The 24,558-nt window shown below is 38.1% G+C and overlaps 1 protein-coding gene across 11 annotated transcripts in view; it reads left to right on the top strand.

Moving 5' to 3' along the window:
- The first annotated feature begins 1,820 nt into the window (after nucleotides 1-1,820).
- Nucleotides 1,821-24,558, top strand: part of SYNCRIP (synaptotagmin binding cytoplasmic RNA interacting protein) — a 36,151-nt gene continuing 13,413 nt past the window's right edge. For 9 of the 11 annotated variants that reach the window (XR_012468486.1, XR_012468484.1, XR_012468485.1 and 6 more), the window contains exons 1-10: nucleotides 2,603-2,685; nucleotides 3,871-4,030; nucleotides 4,668-4,786; nucleotides 4,933-5,040; nucleotides 7,577-7,690; nucleotides 7,780-7,956; nucleotides 15,808-15,943; nucleotides 16,527-16,732; nucleotides 19,273-19,422; nucleotides 19,831-19,952. Coding sequence is in view for 7 of the 11 variants with exons in the window: in XM_074187109.1 (XP_074043210.1) it covers nucleotides 3,883-4,030; nucleotides 4,668-4,786; nucleotides 4,933-5,040; nucleotides 7,577-7,690; nucleotides 7,780-7,956; nucleotides 15,808-15,943; nucleotides 16,527-16,732; nucleotides 19,273-19,422; nucleotides 19,831-19,952 (1,280 nt within the window). In the remaining 4 variants the exon portion in view is untranslated. Of the gene's footprint in view, nucleotides 1,852-2,508; nucleotides 2,686-3,870; nucleotides 4,031-4,667; nucleotides 4,787-4,932; nucleotides 5,041-7,576; nucleotides 7,691-7,779; nucleotides 7,957-15,807; nucleotides 15,944-16,526; nucleotides 16,733-19,272; nucleotides 19,423-19,830; nucleotides 19,953-24,558 lie in introns of those variants that run through there. The other 2 variants (XM_074187104.1, XM_074187110.1) reach the window with 2 other exon arrangements.

The raw sequence follows: 24,558 nt of genomic DNA, 5'->3' as shown, positions 1-24,558 counted from the left end.
CATAGGTGGAGGGCAGTTGTTCAAGGTATCAATTAGTGCTTAACACTTTTAGGGATCCTAACAAGGAAGTTTCCTTAATAATCTGCCCGAGGAAATTCAAATGGATGCTTAGGATGGATAAAGTCTTTAATGACCACCACTGGTTCATAGCTTCCAATATCCTCTGAGAAAGAACAAGCTTTATCTTCTTTGTCCTCAGCATAATCATTTCCATTATTTCCATCTTTCCTCCTTAGTACCCAGAAATATCTAAAAGGGGGCAACTTGTGTTAAATGCCATATGCTCCAAATTGCATTGTAACGTTCGGCTGTTTCCTTCACTAAGCAGTAATGGCCATGGGATATCACAGCTATTATTATCTCATCGGGTGGTCTCAGAAAAGAGATTATTTCAAATCTATCCTGTTGTAGATCTTGTGGCCTTTAGACTGTGAATCACAAACTATCCGTTATAACTTTTTTTATTTTTTGTTGGTGGGGTGGAGATGGGGTTGGAGAATGGAAGTGAGAAACCGACCTTTTTAACTCCCTGTAAGGAAGTTGCACTCTGGAATTCAGCAATTTAGAGACCTGTCTGGGATGGGGCACCAAGTTAAATGACTTTTACCCAGGGTCACACTGAGCCAGCAATTGTGTGAAGCTAGTTCTCTCTATTCACTAAGCTAGGGCTGCTCTTCCTGAACTTCCTTGGAGGGGAACCAATAATAAGTTATTAGCAGTTGAGCTTTAGCTAATGGTAAAGACTTTTAAAGTTTATTTTGGAATAAGCCCCATATCCTACTCATGGTACCTAGCAAGGAATTAAACGCCAAGATGCTCAATCGTGTCGGCGGGGCGTTCACGTTCACGCTCATTAACATTTAATCTATTGGTGTGCCCGAGTCAAGTATTTTTGGACTGTTACATAACTAAGGGCCATTTGAAATGGAAGTCTACTAAACTTTCCTCCAAAACTATGACGAAAACTAAAAAGGTTTTGCTGGGGAGTCAATCCGATGCACTTTGGTGGCAGCAGAAAGCACTCTGAAAGCTGAAGGTGCCCCCGAGGCAGAGCGGGGCTAGCTTTCTAGGGACGCCGTCCGGCGCGGCAGCCAGGTCCCCGCGCGGCAGCCAGGTCCACACGTGCCTTTGTGTGGGGCCCTTGGCAGCGGCCAAGCGCAGGGCGACCAGGGCGACAGGGGCTGCGGCCAAAGTTGGCCGGGCAGAAGCGGCTTGCTTCGCGCTGCTCAGCCGGCGCCCACGAGGTCCGCCGGGCGCGCTCCGCGGCGGGGCACAGACCGAAGCCGCGCACGGGCGGAGGCTCGCCCCCAAGCCGGCTCCCTTTCCCGGGGCGGGGGCGGCCCGGCGGGGCCGGCTAGCTCGCGAGGCCGGGCTCCGCCGGGCTCCGCCGGGCTCCGCCGGGCTCCGCCGGGCTCCGCCGGGCTCCGCCGGGCTCCGCCGGGCTCCGCCGGGCTCCGCCGGGCTCCGCCGGGCTCCGCCGGGCTCCGCCGGGCTCCGCCGGGCTCCGCCGGGCTCCGCCGGGCTCCGCCGGGCTCCGCCGGGCTCCGCCGCCACCTGCCCCGCCCGCCTCTCTGGGAGTGCGTGCGTGTGCGGCCGCGCGTCCCGCGGGGCCCGGAGCGGCGGGCAGGTGCGCGCGGAGCCGGCCCGGCCCGGCCCGGCCCCGCCGCGTGTCTCCCACTCTCGCCGCCTCCCTCTCCCGTCCCCTCCCCCCCGCAGTCCCATTGTCTCCCTCGCCTCGCCCCGCCCCGGGGGACACGTGCGCCGGCAGCTTCCCGAGCGAGCGAGCGGAGAGCGGGCGGCGGCGGCGGCGGCGGCGGCGGCGCTGGTGGTCGGGCTCCGCGCTCACGGCCGGTGGGTCCTGGCGGCGGGACCGCGTTCCGAGGCGACCCCCGCCCCCACTCCTCCCGCCGCTTCCAGCCGGCGGGGGGAGGGGCGGGAGCCCGGCGGCGGCCGCGTGTGTGCCGGCCGGGTGGGGGTGGGGAAGGGAGATGTCTGTCTCCTGACAAAGGAGAACGAGTGGGACACGCCGCCCGGCCCGCCCCGGCCCGCCCCGCCGGGAGGGGGCGGAGCCGGCAGGGGAAGGGGCGGGCCTCTCGCTCCGTGGCCGCTGGAGCGGAAGGGCGGGGTCTGGAGCACCGCCCACCCGCGGGGGGGGGCGGGGAGGGCGGCGGGGCGCGGGGCGGAGCTCGCGGGCGCGCGACCCGGCGCAGGCGTCGTCGTCTCACGTCAGCGCGGGAGAGAGAAAGAGGGGCAGAAAGCCTCTCGGGGAGAAAGGGCCAGCGGGCTGCGGGGCGGAGAGGGCCGAGGGCACAGGCCGCCTCGGGGGAGGCCGGGAGTCGGGGCGGCGGCGTGCGCTGGGGGGGCAGGGACAGCGAGCGGAGGAGGAGGAGGAGGAGGAGGAGGAGGGCGGCGCGGGGAGCGCTGGGCAGGGGGAGGAGGCAGGCCGGGGTTGTGGGTGAGAGGGGAAAGCGGGCGCGCAGGGAGGGGGGTCACGCGGAGGCGCGCGCGCACCGGGAGCGCGCTCGGAGGCGAGTGGAACTGGATCGGGTTTGCTGCCAGCGGCGTGAGCTTCGGCCGCCATTTTACAACAGCTCCACTCGCGCCGGACACAGGGAGCAGCGAGCACGCGATCCCCGCACCCCGATCCCCTCGGAGAGGATTTACCCGCGGCAGCTCAACGGGGAGGTAACGACCGCGGGACCCTGCCGGGCCGGGGAGGGGGGGCTCGGTCCCCGAGGCGCGGCGACATGGTGGGGGGGGAGGGAAGCGGGGAGAGGGCGGCGCGGGGAGGCAGAAACCGGCTTTTCTGGAAAATGGATTCCGGGGGGGAGCGGAGCACGTTGGCTGCCGGAGCCGCCCGGGACTAGGCCGCGGCGCCCGGCGCCGCCTCCGCTCCCTGCCCGTGCCCATGTGCCAGCGCCGCTCGGGCTTTGTCTGCCGCGCCGGAGGGAGGAGGCGCCCGCGCCGGGCCGGGCAGCGGCGCCGCCGGAGTCGCCCCGCGGTGGTGGCCGCCGCCGCGGGGAGGGGGGAGGGGGCGCCGGGGCGCGGGGAGCCCCGGAGCTGCCGCGTCATGGCCCCGCCGGCGGGGGTGAGGGGCCCGCGCGGCGTGGCCGGGGGGGGGGGGGCCGGGGCACGGCGCCGCCGCCCCGGGGAGAGCCATGTGTCACGGCGGAGACGGTGGTGCTTGGCGGCGGGGGGAGGGGAAGGCCGCGGCGCGGGGCGGGGGGCGCGGGCCGCCGCCCCCGGGGGGCTCCCTCGGTGCCGGCCGCGTCTGGGGCGGCCTGTGCCGCGGTGGCCTTGGGCTCGCCGCGGAGACGTTGGAGGAAGTTGTAGGACGTTTGAAGGCGCGGAGCACGTGTTTGTAATGGGCTCCTGGCGGCCGCGGTGGCGGAGCCTCTGCTCCGGCGGAGGAGCTGGGGGATGGGGTGCGGGCCCGGGATTGGGGGGGCGCTTTGTTCCTTTTGCTTCATTCAAAAGCGTCAGGCGGGAAAAAGTGTGCAGTTTGGAGTTTGACTCTAGAGGTAGAAGACTTCTCTCTGGCTTTCTTTATCTTTTGCCACTTAGCCACACACCTCTTAGACGGAGCTCCTGAGCAGCGCAGCTGCAGGTGGCATGCCTTCCAGTGTTTGCAAAAGACTAAGTTCTGGTTAATGTGTTCGGTGAGATCAGGGCTGCTTCTCCGAGCAAAAGAGTGATTTTATTTTTCTGCCCTATAACTCAAGGCAGTTGTCAGGCACTAGTGTCTTTCCCGGTAGCTGCTGTCTGGCTTTTGTGATAAGTGATAGACGAGAGGATAGACTGGGACTCCAAAATTGTCATCTTTGTCTTTTTGAAGAATTTAGGTTAATTTTGCCTATTGCATTCGAACAGATCTCTGGAAACATGGCTACTGAACATGTTAATGGGAATGGTACTGAAGAGCCCATGGATACTACTTCTGCAGTTACCCATTCTGAGCATTTCCAGACATTGCTTGATGCTGGTTTACCACAGAAAGTTGCTGAAAAACTAGATGAAATTTACGTTGCAGGTAAGATACAACTTGCAAAATCATTATGAAATTTGTCTATTGGACTTATGGAATTAAACTAAAAGAGCAACTTTTTGTGGTTTCCAATTAATATGGGGACTGCAGTTTTGATTTTGTGATGATTTTTCTACTTTTGAACTAGAAATTAGGCCTGAGGCTATAAGCTGAAAGTATGAGGACGGGAGGGTAGCCAGGTAGGCAGACTGGTTAGGAGTCCAGTTGAGCATGTATAAAACAAGAGTAACTGCTGGTGGGAGCAGGTGATGTTTTTGGTGGTTTTCCACTAGGGTTCTTGTTAAGTAATTTTGAGTAGCTTTAGATTTGCTTAATGTATTTTTTTTTTTTTTGGTGATGGTATTTGTTTTTCACATAGAATTGGAATTGAGTTGAGTTTCATTTGGAGTATCTCTTGCATAGATTGTTTTTTAGTTTTTATAAGGCAGGATCAATACTGTAGTAATATTGAGTGATTGAGATTAGATTCAACCCATGAAACATTTTAATGAGATTATTACTGGATGAACTTTTTGTTAAAATAATAGAAATTTCCCCTTAAAATATCTTGGAAAATATAATAAAATAAAAATATAATAAAATAAGATAATTGCTAATTAGTAAATATTTTTTCTTTTCCTAGGTTTAGTTGCACACAGTGATCTAGATGAAAGAGCTATTGAAGCTTTAAAAGAATTTAATGAAGACGGTGCATTGGCAGTACTTCAACAGTTTAAAGACAGTGATCTCTCACATGTTCAGGTAATGTTCGCTAATTTACTATTGTTGCCTTGTACTTGATAAAACATATCTTTGAATTCTCTTGTGAAATTTTTATATTGAAGTGAAGAGGAATGTAATAGTTGCTATTAAACTTGACAGGAAGTTTAAATTTTTGTTTTTTATAGAACAAAAGTGCCTTTTTATGTGGAGTCATGAAAACATATAGGCAGAGAGAAAAACAGGGGACCAAAGTGGCCGATTCTAGCAAAGGACCAGATGAGGCAAAAATTAAGGTATGTGTCTTTAAATTTTTTTTATTTTGGGGGGAATTTGAGAATTTTAGTGACTTAGAATATGACTTGAGAAAAGTTACTTGTCCTTTCTGTGTTTGGAAAGTATAATTAGAATGTCAGAACAAAGTTATAAGAAACATTTACGAATTGTCCTTTTTCTTTTAATGAGGTTGTAATGCCCATGCCTATTTCCATCCAGTCTTTTATACCCTTGTTAACTACCTGAAAATTACTTGACTTGATAAGAACCTGTAATTTACAATTTATTTCTAGAGTACACTTAGATTTGTCCAATTGGTTATTTTTTACCAAACGAGGGAGGGGAACAGGATGAACCCCAAATGGACTGTAGGAAAATATATGCCTGATCTGCATAGATTGTCTCCTTGATGCTCTGATAGCTCATTTTAAAAGGAGCTGTGTTTAGGGTCTCCTCTCTTCCCCACCAAATAATAACTTCTCACTTAGACAATATTTAGTAAAATTATTTGGAAGCACATATCCCTGCTACTCACAGGTCCATCCATTTTTTTTTTTAGCTATTGAGTGATCCTATATTGAAATTTAAGAACATTTAAATGTGTTGCATTACAGATTTAATAATTACTGATGGGAGCTGACAGAAATAAGTGGGGGAAAGGAATTAGGGCATAGAGGTAATAGGAGAGGTTAGATATTAGAATTAAGGGGAATGGATATAGCATATTGCTGGGCATAGTAGAGGAGTTGATATTTTAGCCAGACACCAAAGGAGATCTCTGAAATACTGTCACATTATTAGAGAGTCCTTAAAGTTTTATCGAGTTAAAATATACATATGTAGTAAATCTATTTTTTGGAAAGTCTTAATATACTTTAATCAATTATACAGGGTCATATCATTAGAACTTTTTGTAAGTCTCATGTAAAATTAGAATTTATATCATTTTCTTTGTATTTCCTCCTTGGAAAAGGAATGTGCCTGGTTTTATAGTCCATTAAACTCTTGAAGGAAAAGGAATTGGAAAATGTTGTTTTGACATAGGATGCTATTAGCATTGGAGTTCTTTCCCTTATATCTTATTTGAAAGCTATACTGATCTATAAGAGTTGATGTAAATAAAATTAAATATGTACTGATTAACTGTTTCCCAAAGAGAGAAATCAAAGCATCTTTGAACTTTTTGAATTCATTAGATTTTTAGACCCTCTTTTAATATTTACCCATTCTAGACAAGACTGAACTTTGAATCTAAAGGAGGAATATACACCCAAGACAGTTTACCTTTTTGTATGCATCTCATTAAAGTTCCATGTTACTTTTTAAAGTTTTATTCAGTATATAGCAACTTTGACAGGTATTTGAGCATCTTTTATTTTTGATCAAGAGAAATAATAAAACAATTCTCAGGATAAAGAGTAAAGCTTAAGATATAAATTTATAGATATATAAATCTTTTTTTTTCCTTTGAAAATTCTAATTATGAACCAAGGATGTTATTTTAATTAAATCTTATGAATATGGTTAATGAGTGTTTCTGTGTATTAACTTTCTCTAGCATCACTAGATTTTATTATGAACTTATTGTAAATGTAAGACATGAATTTTTATGACTCTGGATGTTTGCTGTTACTTAAGGAGTAGCATTCTAATATTTATCTTTTTTAAATTTAACGGCTTATCCTTGTCATATAAATAATACCTGAAACCTATTACAAGTACACATTCTAAAATATTTTTTAAATCCAGTGGATAAAATATTCTCTAAGGTGTTGACAGTTGTTAGATGTACTATAAAAAAAAGTATTGGGTAAATTTGTAGTAACTTAACTGTGCAGTGTATTTCAGTGCAAACTGTTTGAAAAGTATATTGAGAATACAACTTAGAAAAATGAAAGGAACAGCCAGTATGCTAGGATATGTAACCAGTAGTCAAGATAGTTATTGTTATAAAGATTAAAGGGTACTGAGAGGTAAGTTAATCTTTTCTTTGTTTCTAAGGATGAAACTGATCCTAAACTGTAGGTGGGTGCTAGTATATTTTTGGACTTAATTATAGGCCCCCCCAAAAAAGAAAGAAAAAAATCAAACTTCACTGAGAATCAAAGATCTTTAAGGTGTTCCAGATTTTTTATTCAGTATCTTCTCAAGCAATTTGCTTGATATGCTAATTGAAGTAAGTGAATTGGTAGATAAAATCACCTCTTTTAATTTTAGGGATTCCAGTTCTTTAGTATAAGATGTATAGTCAGGTTGAATCCTGCTTGGGTTATGTGTATAGTGCCTTTTTGACAGAGCACTTAATCTTTTCTGCAAAATGATGGGTTGGAAGAACTAGATCTCTGAAGTTGGAAAAGTTGGAAAATTAAAATATTTGATCCTGAAATAAAGATTAGATAACTTAGAAAAAGGGCTTATAATGTTGCTTATTGTGTTGGAGATGTAATTAGGGTTAATATTATCTTGTGAAAACAAAATTTTAAGCAAAATCTGAAATGAAAAAATGATTGTGGTTCTTTGGGCCAAAGTGTAGTAATTGAATTGGATTTTTTGAAGGCACTCTTGGAAAGGACAAGTTATACACTTGATGTGACCACTGGACAGAGGAAGTATGGGGGACCTCCTCCAGATTCAGTATATTCAGGACAACAGCCCTCCGTTGGCACAGAGGTAAAGAAAAACATTTTTGTATTTTAAGAGCCATAGAACTGATTTATAAAGTATATTCATTCATCTTAACTCCATATGTATTTTTATAGATATTTGTGGGAAAGATTCCAAGAGATCTATTCGAAGATGAACTTGTTCCATTATTTGAAAAAGCTGGACCTATTTGGGATCTGCGCTTAATGATGGATCCCCTGACTGGTCTAAATAGAGGATATGCTTTTGTAACTTTCTGTACAAAAGAAGCAGCTCAAGAGGCTGTTAAACTGGTAAGTTTTTTTCCTACTACTTAAGTAGAAATTAAACCTTCAAATTTGATTTAAAAATACTCTTAGCAGATTATTAGCTAAATCATACTTCATGAAGCTCTTGTCACTATTTTGTTTTTGTTCTGTGTCCATGAGTGGTATAAGTATATACAAAATATTAGAATTTGGAATCACAGGGCCTGGTTCTAATTTTAGTTCTAACATGAAACCTTGAAGTTTCTTCAACTTTTCTAAGATTCAGTTTCTTCATTTATAAGATAAAAGGTGGTTGATTAGATGACTTGTCTCTTAAGATCCTTTGAAGCTCTATAAAGCAATAATTCTGATATTTCCTGTCTATTTGCATGGAAGATAAAGATGAAAAGGAAAAATTCCTGAAAGCTTGCATTTGACAATATTTTACTAGTAATTTTTAGATTTTATAGCTTTTTAAAGCTGAAAAATCAAGAAGTCATTAGATTAGATATGGTTCTGACAAGTTCTTTGCCATGGACCCTCATGTGATCTGCCACTGATCAAATGACTTGCTGCTAATTGATCTTGTTTAAAATATTAGTTAAGTGGCAAATTGCTTTAAAAAAAAGTCACTGGTTGATTTAGGTTAGGTAATCATGTTTGAAAAGGGTTGTGTGTGTGTGTGTGTGTGTGTGTGTGTGTGTGTGTCCGTGTGTCCGTGTGTCCGTGTCCATTAGTTAAAGACTATTTTCATCTTTGCCATCAGCTATGATGGTTGTTAACATAACTTAGTTAAGACCAGTGACTAGAGAAAATTAATGTTATCTTTGACTTTAATTGTGTTATATACTCTCATTTTGGGGGATTAGTTGAAGTACACTTCAAAGCACAGCTGACTTCCCCTTGTCATGATATTTTTTCCTCTTATAGTTAGGAGTATGAGCTAATTTTAATATTTACCCAAGTAAAATGTAATACAAGAGGTAAATTTGCCTTCCCCTCCTTCCACATTCAAAGACAAATATAAAAGTCATTTTGGATTCTCTGCTGAACCATCATTTTCTTTTTTTTTGTAAGTGTTGAATATTTGAAAATGTATGACTATCATAAAATTGATAGTTGATACGCACCTGATTTAAAATATCAAGGAATATTTTTCTAGAATTTAACACTGTCTTTTTCTCTTTTTTTTAAAAGGATGCCTTTGCATGTTTTTCTGTTCCTTTTTTTATGCCCCCTTTCCCAAGTCATCATACTAACACTTCCAACTTCAGAGAGATGGGATATAGCTTTCTAGTGAGTCTAGATAGGACAGAATTATTAGAGTTGAAAGAAACCCTAGAGACCATTTCACAGAATCAATCAGATTTTGTTGAATTTATTAATTTTGTCGAGTCTGTCAAATACCTGTAATAACTTAACTTTGAATACTTTTATTTTTCTAAAAGTTTTTGGAGGGATCAGTTCAGTGATGCACACTGATTTTGTCAACCAGAATATCCCAGTGATTGAATTGTCTCACACACAAGTATGTGTATATGTGTGTGGGGGCGATGTGTGTGGGTGCGTGTGTGTGTATACATATATATGTATATAAACAATGAATGATTGTTGTAACTATGGTTAACAGGATTTTCAGAAACAGTAAAACTGGCATGATTGTTTATTCTAGTAAAGACGTTCTGAAATGGTCTGTCTTTAGGTAATTTGTTGAAGTCTCAAATATCATTCAGTGTGTCAGTACATAAGAAAGTGGATTGGATTTTTGTATGTCTTGCATACATGGATTAAATTTTTATGTGAACTCTTTTCATCTATGCAGACATCAACTTAGAGAGGTTATGTGATTTGCCTATGGTTACACAGCAAGTAAGCATCAGAAACAGGATTTTGAACCCAGGTTTTCCTGATTATGAATCTAGCACTTTTCCTCCATGCTTTGCTCCTTGATGTAATTAGTTTTAAATGTACTTATGGTAAGATCTTAACTATTGTGGAAGAATTATCCTGGAAAATTTTTTCTTAAGTCATAACTCCTGTCCATTTTGTATTTGTTTTGTTTGAAAGATTAACTCAAAACCTAAAGCAGTAGTGGCAGCAGTAGCATTTTGCCCTGGAAAGAGATCCTTGCTTCTGATGCTTTACTGAATGGTTAGCACTGTAGCATAAATGAGCATAGAACTATATGCTTAGGAAAGATGGATTCAAAAATCACTTTTATTTCTACTGTTTGGAATCCCTGGAGAGCATGTTGCAGCTGTTTGGTCAGGATCATGGTGAGAGGATAATCAGTCTGGCAGAAAGTCTACTTTGCTGCATCAGTCCAAAAAGGTGGCAGGCAAGAGCCATGGCCAAGAAAAGGTGTACTAATTAAGATATAGTAGACAAATACTTAAAAAGTCCATTCTGCTTATCAGTCTGCTGGCACTGTGATAGGACTATGACTTGTTTGTATACAGCAATATTTTTCATTATTAAGGATGATGGAAAAACTGCCCATATGAAGAAATAAGTATGGTGACTATCTTAGTGTATTCCTCAGTCATGTTGTCTCCTAGGCATTTTTTTTTTTTTGATTGGGGCTATTGGTGTTAAGTGGAACATAACTAGGGTCACATAGCTAGTTCTATTAAATGTCTAAGGTCAAATTTGATTTGCAGTCCTCTTGCCTTCAGGGCTAGTGCTCTCTCCACTGCATCAACAAGCTTCCCCTCCTAGGCAACTTTCCATGAGAAACAGCTTTACTAAGTAATCATATTGTAGTTTTGTCTTTAATACAGATGAGATCTAAGGGTTTGATTCTAGGTGCATTCCTGTGAATTTGTTAGGAGACTTGCCTACTTTGCTTTAATTGTATGGTAATCGTTTTCTTGTGATGGGGGAAAAATAAATTAATGTCAGCATATTTTATTTATATATCTATAAATTTAAGTATTTTAAGTGCTTTTAGAAAAAATTCTCTTCAAGAAATGTAATGGTTGGGGGCAGCTAGGATAGAGCCCTGGCCCTGGAGTCAGGAGTACCTGAGTTGACACTTAATAATTACCTAGCTATGTGGCCTTGGGCAAGCCACTTAACCCCATTGCCTTGCAAAAAACCTAAAAAAAAAATGTAATGGTTGATTTACATATTGATTGATCTATTATTTTAGACCTTTTTCCTATATATGTGGCTGTAACTATATAGGGTGTTTTTATTACTAGGAATTTTATTAAGACTGATAAAAGTGTGATGATAAAGAAGGGTAACTATTGAAAGAAGGGTAAAACTTTTAGGGTCTTTTCCAAGATTTGAGTGTTTTTATCTAGGATATCACTCATGTTACTTATTTTCTGTAGGATTTCAAGCATTTCAGCATAAAAATTCAAATAGACCTTGCCCTCATGGAAAATACAGATCACTTTGACAAGTTATAAACATGTGAACTTTAATAGTGCAACAGTATAAGAGAGGTATCATAAGACTATTCATTTGAATGTGGAATGATAGACAAGTGTATAGGAGCTCGGAGGAAAGAAGTTATTCTGGTCACCTTTGTTATAACATTTTTGAGAGAATTATTTTTATTAAGTAGGCATTGAAGAGGAAAAAGTCTTATAAGCAAGTTGTGGAGCAAGAATGATATGGATTAAATTGACTATGATTTCAACAAGATCTCTAGGGCAGCCTGGTCAATGTGCAACATTTTAATCTGTATTTAACACAAAATTGCACAATAATCATTTCCACAAATATTGTTGATATGTAATTTGACATTGAAATACAGTAACTTATTATACTATTCAGTGAGTATTTACTGAATGCCTTCCTGTGCAAAGGTGAAGTCCAGAACATGAAGGTGTAAAAGACCTGGCTTGGTTCTTAGCCTTAAAGGAATATTTTCTGGTTGTAACTTATAGTTCATTTATACAGTTTGTTAATGTAAAAAAAACCTCTCTGCTTCACAATATGTGAAAATTGGTAGACTCTTGACTATGGTTAATATAGCCAGTAAGTGTGTGAAGTGAAATTGAAATTGGAGCCCTACTCTTAATGACCTGTTTCTTAACACATTTCCTTTCTAGTTAAAAGAGAAAAAGATGCCTATTCAGGAAAAAATAACCATTAGTAAAAGAGATTATGACTAGTGAGTGACTGTAGAATTATAAACAAGAATTGAAAGAGGTTCTTATGAGTTAACACTTAGCCTGTCACAAAGTTGACAGTTATAATTTGAATTCAGTCCTCTGATTTAAGTCAAGACCCTTTTTCTGTGGGCTACCATGTCAAGATTCCAAATCTAGAGCTGGAGGAGTGTTAGTGACCAACTGGTCAAGCCCTGTTTTATAGTAATAGTAGCCCTTCTCTTGTCACAGTGGAACTAAAAGTCCTTTGTAAACTAGTTGGAATATTTCTGATAACCAGCATTCATTCTCTCCTAATTGTACTGCTGCTATCACCATATGCCAATTCATTACATATATGTGTGTGTGTACATACATATATGTATAACTTTTTTGCTGCATTTACAACAATTACAATGAGTGCTGTTCAGTAAAAGCTGAAGGAGATGAAAGAACAGAAAGGCGACATTAGATATGGTATTTAGAATCGATTCTTTACTTCAAAACCTTTGAGTTTCAAATTCTCTCCCTTCCTCCCATCCCATTCTCCCCACAGAACCATTTCATTTTAGCAGTGTGATTTTTAATATGGTGATTATTTTGGAGGACATAGAATTTCAAATTGAAGAGTTTGAACTTTGGACAGTAGGGTATTGTGAAAAATACTTTGTGAGTCAGGAATATCCAGAAGTATATTTTTATGAAGTGTATTTTGACTGTTTTAGAAGTAATTTGAGTGGGAAGAGACTTTAGATCAATAATTGAAGTTAGGAGGAATTGAGAGAAAGGACCCAAGAGACTATGGTGACAATGCCTCTGAAAAGGAACATTGCTGGAAGGTGATGATGGCAGTGACTCTGAAAATGAACAGTGTTGGAATTTGTACAAAAGAGAATATGTTGGACTTGGTAGATATAGTGGATATGAGAAATGAAGAAGCAAAAAAGAACATGTTTTGAAATTAGGTGATATTCGATGGAACAGTTGTAATTAGGAAGATTGGTTAGCTATCTATAATAGCAACTATGCTCAAAGTGGAGCGTTGTCCATTTTTTGTCTTTATTCATGTCCAGGGAATGGAGGGAGGTATAGGTTACAACCTTGGAAGTAGCAACCTTATTATCTCTGCTTTGAGGAGTACTTTGTACATGTTCAGCTAATGATGAATGCTTAAGCTCTAGAATGGTAATTTTCATGCTGTGTAGCATATCCTTAATTGTCATTGTATCAAATTTTAGCAATTTTTCAAAGTTTTGCAGCAGTTTGTTTCTACATAGTTAGGTGCAGAAGATGGGATTCTGAACCAGTTTCTAATATTGTACTTATTGCTCTATCTTATACCCAGGCAAATTCAGTGACTTTTATGCAACAGCTTCACCTTAGTGATTACATCACAGATAAAGGATGAATAAAATCTATGTTTTCTGTAATAGGAAAGTAAGATTCAACGAATGATCTTTTTCCTTTTGTTAGCTTTGTATATTTTTAAGTATTCTTCCTAGAAAATTGTTTTAACTTTGGTACTTTTTGTCTTGCCTACAATAGAATAATAAGCTTTGCTGTATGTAGATTAATATTCATTTTACCAGAAGACTGAGAAAGTAAAGGTTTAGAACTGTGTCTATCACTTGTACATATTTTTCTTAAGTTCAAAAATGTTTTTTTTGATGTGACTTGAAAATGTCCTGGATTAATGATTTTTGAGCAATATAGATCCTATACGGATTTAATCATAATCTTTTGTGATAATGGCGCCAGGATCACAAAGTGAGAATCAGAAGATCCAAATTTGTCTTGGTCTTGGACTTTGACTTTGGGTAGGTCTCTTGGCAGCAGTTTTCTTTCTTTTCTTTCCTTTCCTTTCCTTCCTTCCTTCCTTCCTCTTCTCCTTTCCTTTTCCTTTTCCAGCAATAGGGTTGAATGGCTTGCCCAAGGCCATGCATTATTAAGTGTTGGCCGCCTGATTTGAATTCAGGTGCTCCTGACTCCCAAGGCCTGTGCTCTATCCACTGCGCCACCTAGCTGCCTCTGGCAACAGTTTTCTTAAACCAGTGAAATAAGAAATTTGTACTAAGTGGCAATGATCTCTCAAGTTCCTGGCAACTCTGACTTCAATACTAGTTATATAGCATTTTAGTATCTTTGCTATGAAATCATAGGACATATAGTCACTTTAAGTTATGTCATATTCTTTAACAATAAATAAAATCCAAGTCTAGTGCATGAAGAAAACCCTGGAAACTTGTTGGTAATGCAGTTGACTTCTCAAAGAGTTATTGAGAATGCAGATCTTTAAGTGATTACATCTATAAAATGATATGTAATGAGTTTTAAGTAAAGGCCTGTTGGTCTTTAGTTGCTTTAGTTTTTTCTGAACACATGTAATAAATAGTATTTTGGGAAGAGCTTTCTGTAGTGAGGAACCAGTTTGCAAAATGATTTAGTACTGCTCCTGATCCAGACTGGCTATTTTTATCCTGTTCTTCCATGTCTAGATGTGTAATACACAAGAATTCTCCTTTCTATTCTATAATCCCCTCAATTGTCTAATATCTTCTGAGCCTGTAATTTGTAAGTATTAATAGTATGTCATAGGGGCGGCTAGGTGGCGCAGTGGATAAAGCACCACTCCTGGAGTCAGGAGTACCTGGGTTCAAATCTGCTCTCAGACACTTAATAATTACCTAGCTGTGTGGCCTCGGGCAAGCCACTTAACCCCATTGCCTTGCAAAAACTTAAAAAAAATAGTATGTCAAAGAATATCAGAATTGCTTCTCAGTTGATGTTTAAGGGGCAGCTACATAGTATGAAAGGCTAACTTTTCCGAGTTCAAATCTGGCCTCAGACACTTATTGGCTGTGTGACTGTGGGCAAGTCACTTAACCCAGTTTGCTTTTGTTTCCTCATCTGTAAAGTGAACTGGAGAAGGGAATGGCAAATCACTTCAATAGATCTTCCAGTAAAAACCCCAAAATGGGTCATGCAGAGTTGGACATGTGGCCTTTAGTCTATCTTTCTGTGAAGCTTGAACTCTTGTATATCTTGAGTTGCTTTGTACAGATTGAACATGATATAATTGCTTTCTATTTTTATTTTCCATCTATTATTACTGCCTTTGTAAATATGAGAAAAGTCTGTTAGGGTGGGAAATACATTATTAGATCTCTTTGACGGGACATTCTGAGGTACAGAGAGAAGAAGGGGTTAGAACTAAAGTTTGCTACATCTCTTTTGGTCTAGGTTCAGAGAAAATAATTCATCTCATTCTATTTCTCTTTGTTTCCTGTTGCCCTTCATCCTCCCTCCGCCTTATTGGTGTTATACTGACTTGAGGAAGGAATTTTGTTGAGTAATAGAAATTAATAAACTGGTTACATTGAATGGTAATAGATGTAGTGGCAGGAATTGTCCTGGAGGGTAGAGAGGTGGTGTTGCCAAATGCACTTTTTTAACATTGAAATGGTCTGTTAGAGACAAGCTTCACTCCAAATTTACTAGATTGATAAGATAATTACACTGCTTACAATAAAGCAATTCGTGTAATTTGTGAATTGCTTTATATACTATAATATGTAAAAATTCATAGATATTTTAATACAAACTTGAGGCCAGAGTCGTATTTGAAACTTTACATAGGGTGTTTATTGCTTTATTTGCAAATTTAATTGATGGAATATCATATAGATAGAAAATCGAGTGAATTTTTCAGAATTTGTAATAAAGATTCAATATTAGATAAATGGTCTAAAGATGAGTAACCTGTAGGTAATGTAAAAAATTTGTTTGCTTTCAGTATAATAATCATGAAATTCGCTCTGGAAAACACATTGGCGTTTGCATCTCAGTTGCAAATAATAGACTTTTTGTTGGGTCTATTCCCAAGAGTAAAACAAAGGAGCAGATTCTTGAAGAATTTAGCAAAGTAACAGGTAAGTTGAACTTAGATTAAACCTGTTGTGTTATGGGAAGTTGGTTTTTTGAGTGGGGATAAATTTTGTTTGCAGGCATTTAAATGATTTTGTAAAAAAAAAACTACACTTGTTTTATAAATCTTGTTTCCCATTAACTATCAATATTTAGGGCAATTCCCATGTGTTTTTTTTCAAAATGGGAGAATATTCCTTTCTTATTCTATACTCTGGTCTTAACTTAATATTTTAATGTAATATTTCTATTTGGATTTGCCTGGTATTGCCATTGTCTTAAGATAGCTGTATAAATAAACAGTAATCCTAATTGAACTCAACAACATGCCTAATAAAAATACCATTGCATTTCAGTTTATGTTTATTTATGCTTTATGTTTTGGTGAGAATTCTTTATTGAATTAAGTGAATTCATTGGAAATGGGCCTTACAGTTCTTTTCATTTTTGAAAATCTTAATGTACGACTAGACTGAATAAAGTTATTAAATTGTTTTTGTTTGGATATTTAATTGCATCCTAGGTAAAATACTAGTAGTTTTTTCAATTTGTTTAGTTTGTTAAAATAGGGTGGTTGTTTCATTTCAGAGGGCCTTACAGATGTCATTTTGTACCACCAACCGGATGATAAGAAAAAGAACAGAGGTTTTTGTTTCCTTGAATATGAAGATCACAAAACTGCTGCTCAGGCCAGGCGTAGGTTAATGAGTGGCAAAGTGAAAGTCTGGGGAAATGTGGGTACAGTCGAATGGGCTGACCCTATAGAAGATCCAGATCCTGAAGTCATGGCAAAGGTAATGATTGAGAAAATATCAACTGTTATCTCATTTTTAAAGTAATTTTATTCAAATGGGAAGTTTGTCTTAGGAAAAGAAACTGTAAAGATATGAACAATTCTAATAAAATTTGGAGCCTTTGGCAGCTGCAGTAGATGCTTAATCCTGTTTGCCTCAGTTTTCCTAAAATGAACTGAAGGAGGAAATGGCAAATCACTTTGATAAAAGAACACTGTACCTGGGTGTTGTAATTTAGATGCTTTGCTTGTCCTCTCTGACCTCAGTCAAGTCATTTTACCTTCTATCTCAGTTTCCTCATCTGTAAAAAGGGACTAATAATAAGACCTATTTTTCAGGGCTGTTGTGAGGATAAGATGAGATATTTGTAAACCATTCTGCAAGCCCTGAGTACTATAAAGGTTAAGCTGTTATTATTTTTGCATACTAACATTTTTCTAAGGATTAAAAAAAAGGAAAATAAACTCCTGATAAAATTCTTTGTATATAAGGGGAAGATGGTCTTTGAGAGAGCCAAGGAAAATTTTTTTAAATGAATGGTAGTGCACTTAGGTTTTTGCTAAAGCAGCTCAAACAAACTCTAAGGTATTCGCAGAATGTTATATAATAAATTGTTGACCTCAAAATTTCTTTGTGAAAATTTGTTCCTTTACAGGGAAACTGACGGATTCTATTTTCTTAAATTTGGACTTTTGCATTATTGCATAGGGTGTATGTGTAGGGTGTATGGGTGTGTGTGATGATTATATTTTATCATTCTTTCAAGTGATTACTAAGAAAAAAATATAATAGGAGCACATTTTGGTAATGGAACTAGAAATATACTTTACAGGGAAGGTTTTGAAGTTTTGGGAATTTTTGCTGTACATTTAACCTATATGGTAGAGGATCTTGCAGTGTGAAATTATGCTAGCAGCAGGAATGGCTAAATCTTGGCATATATATGATGATGGCACTAAACTCAATTGTTTGTTAGACTAAAGTCCTATGCCTAAAAATAGTGAGTGCTTGTTCTGGCCCCAGCTGAGCTGTGGCAGTTGAACAAGATTTAGCTATTATTAGTTATATTGCTTCAGAAATAAGTTGAGAGTTGCTATAAGAGTAATCACCTCAAGAGTCAACATTAATGCTAGTAGTACAATTTTTTAAGTTTGGTCACCTGAAGAAATTTCCTTTACTAATAGTGTGGTGGGTATCATCCACCCTTCATCTCTGTTCTGATGAATGAATCAAAGGCTTATTTCTAGGAAAGTGATAGCATTTAATAACCCTGTTTTGGTCTGGGAATATGAATTTTTTTAAAAAAATTGTATTCTTTAAGACAGTGGGGTTCAATGACTTGCTCAAGGTCACACAGCTAGACATTAAGTATCTGGGGCTGGATTTGAAGTCATCTTCCTGATTCCTGGGCTCTTGGGTTCTATCCACTATGCCACCTAGCTGCCCCCTGGGAATATGAATCTTAAAATTTTTCCTTTTATAATATAGATAAAACTATGATGTGGAGTTGATAGAGAATTCAAGGATGATTTAATTCAATTTCTTCGTATTATAGATGAGAAAATAGAACCTTAAAAGTTGTGAGTTGCCCAAGTTCAAACCCATAGCAAGTTTCAGGGATTGAATTTTTACCTAGATTCTCTGACTTGAGAGAGCTGGTACTTTTCTCATCCCTTTGCTGCTTCCTGTATTAGTTTCCTTCATTGTGTTGGTAAAGTAGGTTTAGGTTAGGAGGTATTTTAGGTATTTAAATACTAAATGGGTTATTCAATTAAGCAGATTTTTTTCTGTGGAAAACTTTTTCATATGTTATGAATGATTTCCCGTATTCTACATGCTCAAACTTTTAGCCTTAACTTTGAACTCAATTTTGAAGTCAACATTTTATAATTTCATTTTGACCTCAGCTGATAGCCATCATTATCAGTAGATTGTAAACATGACCAAGTGCATTATTGATCATATTTGTGGTTTCTTACATTGGTGTTTGCCCTTTAAATTATGTTTCTAATTCTCTCTGTATCTGTTTGTATAAGTCATCCCAAGTTTCTTTGACCTGGGGACTTTGAGAAAACTACTAAGTGAGTTTAATTTGTTAAGCAATTACTAACAGTTGGAACCTATAGCATTCAATTGAATTAACATAAAGCACTTGCTCAACTATTTAATGGTCCGCTCATTTTTTCTGTCACCAAAAAAAAGCTTCTATTATTAATTTTTCTATTTGGAGATAATGCTGGTTATCATTGGACTAGAGGGTTTTGTAGTTTAATGAGTTTTATTATAATGCTATACTGAAAGAACCTAGTATTCTTTATGAAGTCAGAATGAAAACTGTCATAGTTTTTGAGAAAGTTTTTATATTAACCTGTATCTCCTATTTTATTGTTCATCAGAGTTGGAATGTTATTTAACTATTCAGAATGTGTCTTCATTCTATTCTCATAGAGACTATATGATAGAAATGTTTTATACCTAAAAAATTTCAAAGTATTGCACTTTGAAAACTTCCATTTTTTTTTTATTTTTTCTTATTTCAGGTGAAAGTACTATTTGTACGCAACCTTGCCAATACCGTAACAGAAGAGATTTTAGAAAAAGCATTTAGTCAGTTTGGGAAACTGGAACGAGTGAAGAAACTAAAAGATTATGCATTCATTCATTTTGATGAGAGAGATGGTGCTGTAAAGGTAAACAAGTGGGAATTGACAGTGGTTATCAGTGAGGGGAATTGATAGTGATTATCATGAATTATTCAACAAGGACATTTAAAGTTATGAATTCTCTAACCAACATTTAGGAGCTGGGAGTGACCTTAGAGATTGTTAATGATACAGAGGGATGAAGTGATGTGGCCAAGATTATTATAATAGAAGTAGACCTGAAATGGTCAGTTACTTTATTCTCAATCCATTAAAATGAATATGAAAAAATTTATTTGGTGACATTATAAAAAGTAAGTTTGCTCACCCCATGTTTAAGGATCCTTGTTTTAGACTGTATCCAGAGGGGGGGACCCTATTACGTCTAAAGTTCTGTAATTAAACCAAGTTGAGTTGCTAATTACTTACCATTGATCCAACACTTAATATTTTTAGGCAATGGAAGAAATGAATGGCAAAGACTTAGAAGGAGAAAATATTGAAATTGTTTTTGCTAAGCCACCAGATCAAAAAAGGAAAGAACGCAAAGCTCAGAGGCAAGCAGCTAAAAATCAAATGTAAGTATAAAAAATATAAATTTTGTTGGGGGTGTGTGTGTGTGATTGAAATTTTCATGTTTGTGATTGTATGATATATACTCTTTAAAATTTCTTTTATTAAACTTATATTATCTCACCATTTTAAGAGTTATTGGGAATTAATGACATCTTCCTCTCAAATGAAGATGAACTGCTATAATTGTAGACTCTTTGCACTTTAAATTTATTTGGAATATAAGATTTAAATTCCAGATATTTGTCTCATATGTTCTTCACTACTTAGGATATTTTAATAGTATAGGCATCATTTGATAGCATTATATAGAGGTCAAAAACTTTGAGTGTAAATGGACATTAAAGACCACCAGAAATCTTTACTGAAAAATTGTTTGCTCCTAGGTCTTATTTGTATAGTTGTAAATATATATGTGAATCCAGACTTTTTTTGGTTGTTGTTGACTTAGTTAATCAGTACTCATTTATTAAGTAATATGTAGCCAGGCATTGTGGTAAACGCTAGGGATACAAATAGATGAAAGATAATTCCTTCCCTCAAGGAGTTTACAGTCTTTAGTTTACATTAAATTTTCTGTTTGAGAATAGATTTTTTTTGTATTTATATCCTCAATGATTAGCACATTAAAGTTTATAAATGAATAAAAACTACTATTTATAGTGCTTTAATATTTGAAAAGCACTTTATTTTTTCATTTGATCTCAGGAAAGCTTTGCAGGTAAAAAGCTATTTTATAGATAAGTAAACTGAAGTTTAAAGAAGTTAAATGATTTGTTATTGTTTGAAACAATTGTTGGTCAGATTTGAACCTATTTCCCCCTCTGTCTTCAAATCTAGCACATTTTTCACAACACTATACTTAACTGTCTGTGAAATTGGTCATAAGTGTTTGAGCTATTAAATAGTAAATATATGCTAGTCCACAGAAAACATGGTTTAATCCAGTCATTTCTGGATAAAATTATTCAAATAAAAGTTATTCAAATATTTTAGGGTTTGTTATAATATTTGGTGCCATACTAATTCAAATATTAGGATAAGGTGGTTTTTGTGTAATGTTTAGAAATGTATGAGAATAATAATACATTAAGTGGGGGAAGGTAATACATAGCCTTTTTTAAAACTGTATATAATTTTAATTTTATTGTTTGTTACAAGATAATGCTGATAGGACAAGGACTTGGTGTTTAGGCTCTTGTATCTTTATTTTTTTTTCCAGAGATCAAATATTTTAGGGATACACCTGAAAGCTCTTGATATTTTAGTCATTAAATTAAGTAAATTATTAGGTATAAAGCAATCATACAGATTCAGAATTAATATCTAAACATTTTGGATCTTCTCAAAAGTAAGTGAATGAGTAAGAATTTTCATTTAAAAATTCATTATGATTGATATCAGACTTTGGGTACCTACTTTTGTCAATATTCATCCCCATTTATACATTAAACTTGCAAAAGAAATCTTAAAGGAGATCTTATTTTGGTGGAGTAATTGATAATCTTTATTTTCATTTATTTGATTTGTTTGCAATGAAGTACGTATGCCTGTATTTCTGCACAGATCCCTGTAGGAGACTGGGGCATAACAGAATGTAACATAGCTTCTTTTTTTTTGTTTGTTTTTTTTTTTTATATGAGAATGACTACATACTTGAATGTATTCTTTGTCATTGAGTTTTTTGTTTTGTTTTTTTCATTTTTAAAAATATGTACAGGAGATGTTTAGCAAGAATTATCTAGGATTTTATAGCCAATATATCAACTCTAAAATGTAGGAGGATATAGATTTTATTGACCAAAGTTTTCACAATGATATTTTTGAGTCTTCTATCAGATTAATGGAGGGGGTTATTAATTTTCTGTCCATAATCCCTTTATAATTTCTGTTACTTGTCAAACATGAGATTTTTTTTCCCAATGTTAATTAACAGAAACAAATATTTAGTAGCTGTGGAAGGTTGAGGAAAGAGGTGGGAGGAGATACAAGGTATAGTCCATAATTCACATCATTCCTTAACTGAAAGGTTTTAATTAATTATTTTAATTAAAACTGTTCAAGTTTGAGACGCACTTAGAGAAATTAAATGAATGGAAGTCAGGTGTTAAATAAAATGGAGATTGTCTCATTGTACAATCCTAAGCATTGATAGTTATGATTTTGTATTCTCCTGAAATTGGCTAGAATGGATTTAATCATCTAAGTTGGAAAGGAAGACAGTGAAAGATGAGTCTTGTTAAAAGTTTTGCGGTAACTGTGATGTCTCAATGTAGCAAAGGCAAAAATGGGCTCTAATGTTCATTGGTGCTCTGACACCAAGTATGCCAAACTCTGAACCTTAGTTTCCTCATCTGTAAAATTAGAGTAATATGGTTACTTTGTAGACCTTTCAAGTGCTAATATGTGAGATGTATTATTTGTAGTAATCTTTTGATAAATATTTGAGCTTGTTAAAAATGTAGACTTAAAACATTTTTTTTTTTTGTTTCTTGCAAGGCAAACGGGGTTAAGTGGTTTGCCCAAGGCCACACAACTAGGTAATTACTAAGTGTCTGAGGCCAGATTTGAACCCAGGTACTCCTGACTCCAGGGCCGGTGCTTTATCCACCTAGCCACCCCTAACAATTTATTTTTTTTTATTGGCCTCCTTATTCTTTGGCCTGATAAGATCTGAATTGCTTAGTTCTCTCTGTTAGAGAAAGGACAGTACCTTGGCTGATGGTACTTACCCTCCTTTCACTCTGTCTACTTGGGTCAATGATTAATTTAGAAGAGATTCTAAAGTTATTGGTGGCTGATGAGAAGACGGAAAGAATGACAATTATGCAATGATAGGTATAAAATGTTGAATTAAAAATTGCCTCAAATTATGAATCTTCTTTGTTGTCAGTCTTTTCTGTATTATATGCAGTCTACCAGCTCAGTTTTCCTAAAATATCACTTTCATGTCACTCCTTTTCTAGAAACTTGTAAAGGATTAAGTTAATATTTTTTTGTCCATTATACCAAACCCTCCACAATCAAGTTCTGACTTAAACTTTCAGTCTTCTTACAACTTGAATAGCTTCTTTTCCAGCCAAACAAATCCTCTCTTGATCCTTGAACACTCTTTTGTCAGCCTTTGCTTGAGATACATTCCTGCTGCTTGTAATGCCCTACTCCTTTGTGATTTTTCTTAGGGCCCTCTCGATCCTAGCAAGATCTCACCTTCATCTAGATTCAGACTGCTCACTCTGCCACTTTGCCATTATCTTGTAGAACTTGTCATATAGGGAAATATTCTGCTAATAATAAAAATTCAAAATTATGCCATGTCAAGATAGAGGAAATTAAACTTCTAGAAAAGAGGTTTGGTACAGTATAAAAGAAATTTTGACTATCAGTATTTAAAGGACTATGAAAAAAGGAATTAAAACTTGTTTTCTTGTATTCCTGAGGGCGGAACACTGAGTGAGTGGAAGTTAGAAGGCCTCTCTTAAGGAAAGCTTAGCAATAAAAGTAGACTTATTATAGGTGGAATTTTTCTTAAGGTATGAATTAGTCCAGGTGACACACCATGTATTAATCACCTGATGTTTGATAAAAACACTTAGTGCATGAGACACAAAACTGTTTTTGGTAGTTTTTGCTGTATTGGGTTACTGTATTTGCCATTTTTTCTTTATCTCTTTATCCCTAAACTTAACTTTGTTTTTCTTTATATCTTGGCTGTAGAATATGATAAATTCTGGTTGTTAAATTTACTAGTAAGAAAATGTAAAAATAGTATATTACTAAGAAGAATAGAGAAATAGCATTCAGTAGATAATTGTAGTCTTGTAGTTCTCCATATTTAGCCCTAAGACACTTAATTTGAGTTCATGAAGTTGAGTGCTAAACAAATATTTGGGAACAATGTAAGAGGAATCAGGAAACGGTGAAATTCTTTTGCATATGATGATTACATTTACACTCTTTAGCAGATTATTTACTTAAAGATAGCATTTATTAAGTCTTTAAGGGCACCCAGTGTAGTATGGGGAATTGAAAGTCTCTTGAATTCCTGAGGAAGTGAGTAGAAATTCTTGTGACTTGGTGATTTTTGTGATCTTGGGCTAGTTACATAAAATTCTCATTGCCCCAGAGAAATCTCTAGGTTTTAAAGTTGCAGAACTGTTGTTAAAAATCTGCATAGGTTCACTGAAGTGTTTCCTTGTAGGAAGTAAATCAATGACCAGGGGAAAAAAATCTAAAAGGAAAATGAATGAAGAGAGATTTTTAAGTGAGGTGTGCCCATGGTTACACAAATGTAATGAGTGTAGAATGGCTAGAATTCCAAACCAGGTGCTCTCCTTTTCTAGCATACAGAGAATGTTATTAAATTTCGACTACTCATGTTTAAATATTTTTATAAGTGAGTCAAAAACATGTCCTGTTTTTCCTGTTAGATATAATCTAACCTCATTTTTTTTTCCATTTATTTGGCACCAAATTAGAAGGGTTGTTACACAGCATAGTCTGGTGAATTTTCCTTCTCTGCTTTATTAAGGTCATATAAAAAAGAATTTATTAGGTACTTATGTGCCAAACACTGCCTAAGTACTGGGAATACAAATAGAAAAGTGTCTT

This window comes from Macrotis lagotis, chromosome 5, assembly GCF_037893015.1.
Source record: "Macrotis lagotis isolate mMagLag1 chromosome 5, bilby.v1.9.chrom.fasta, whole genome shotgun sequence".
NCBI classification, from domain to species: Eukaryota; Metazoa; Chordata; class Mammalia; order Peramelemorphia; family Peramelidae; genus Macrotis; species Macrotis lagotis.
This window is presented reverse-complemented; position numbering and strand designations above follow the sequence as displayed.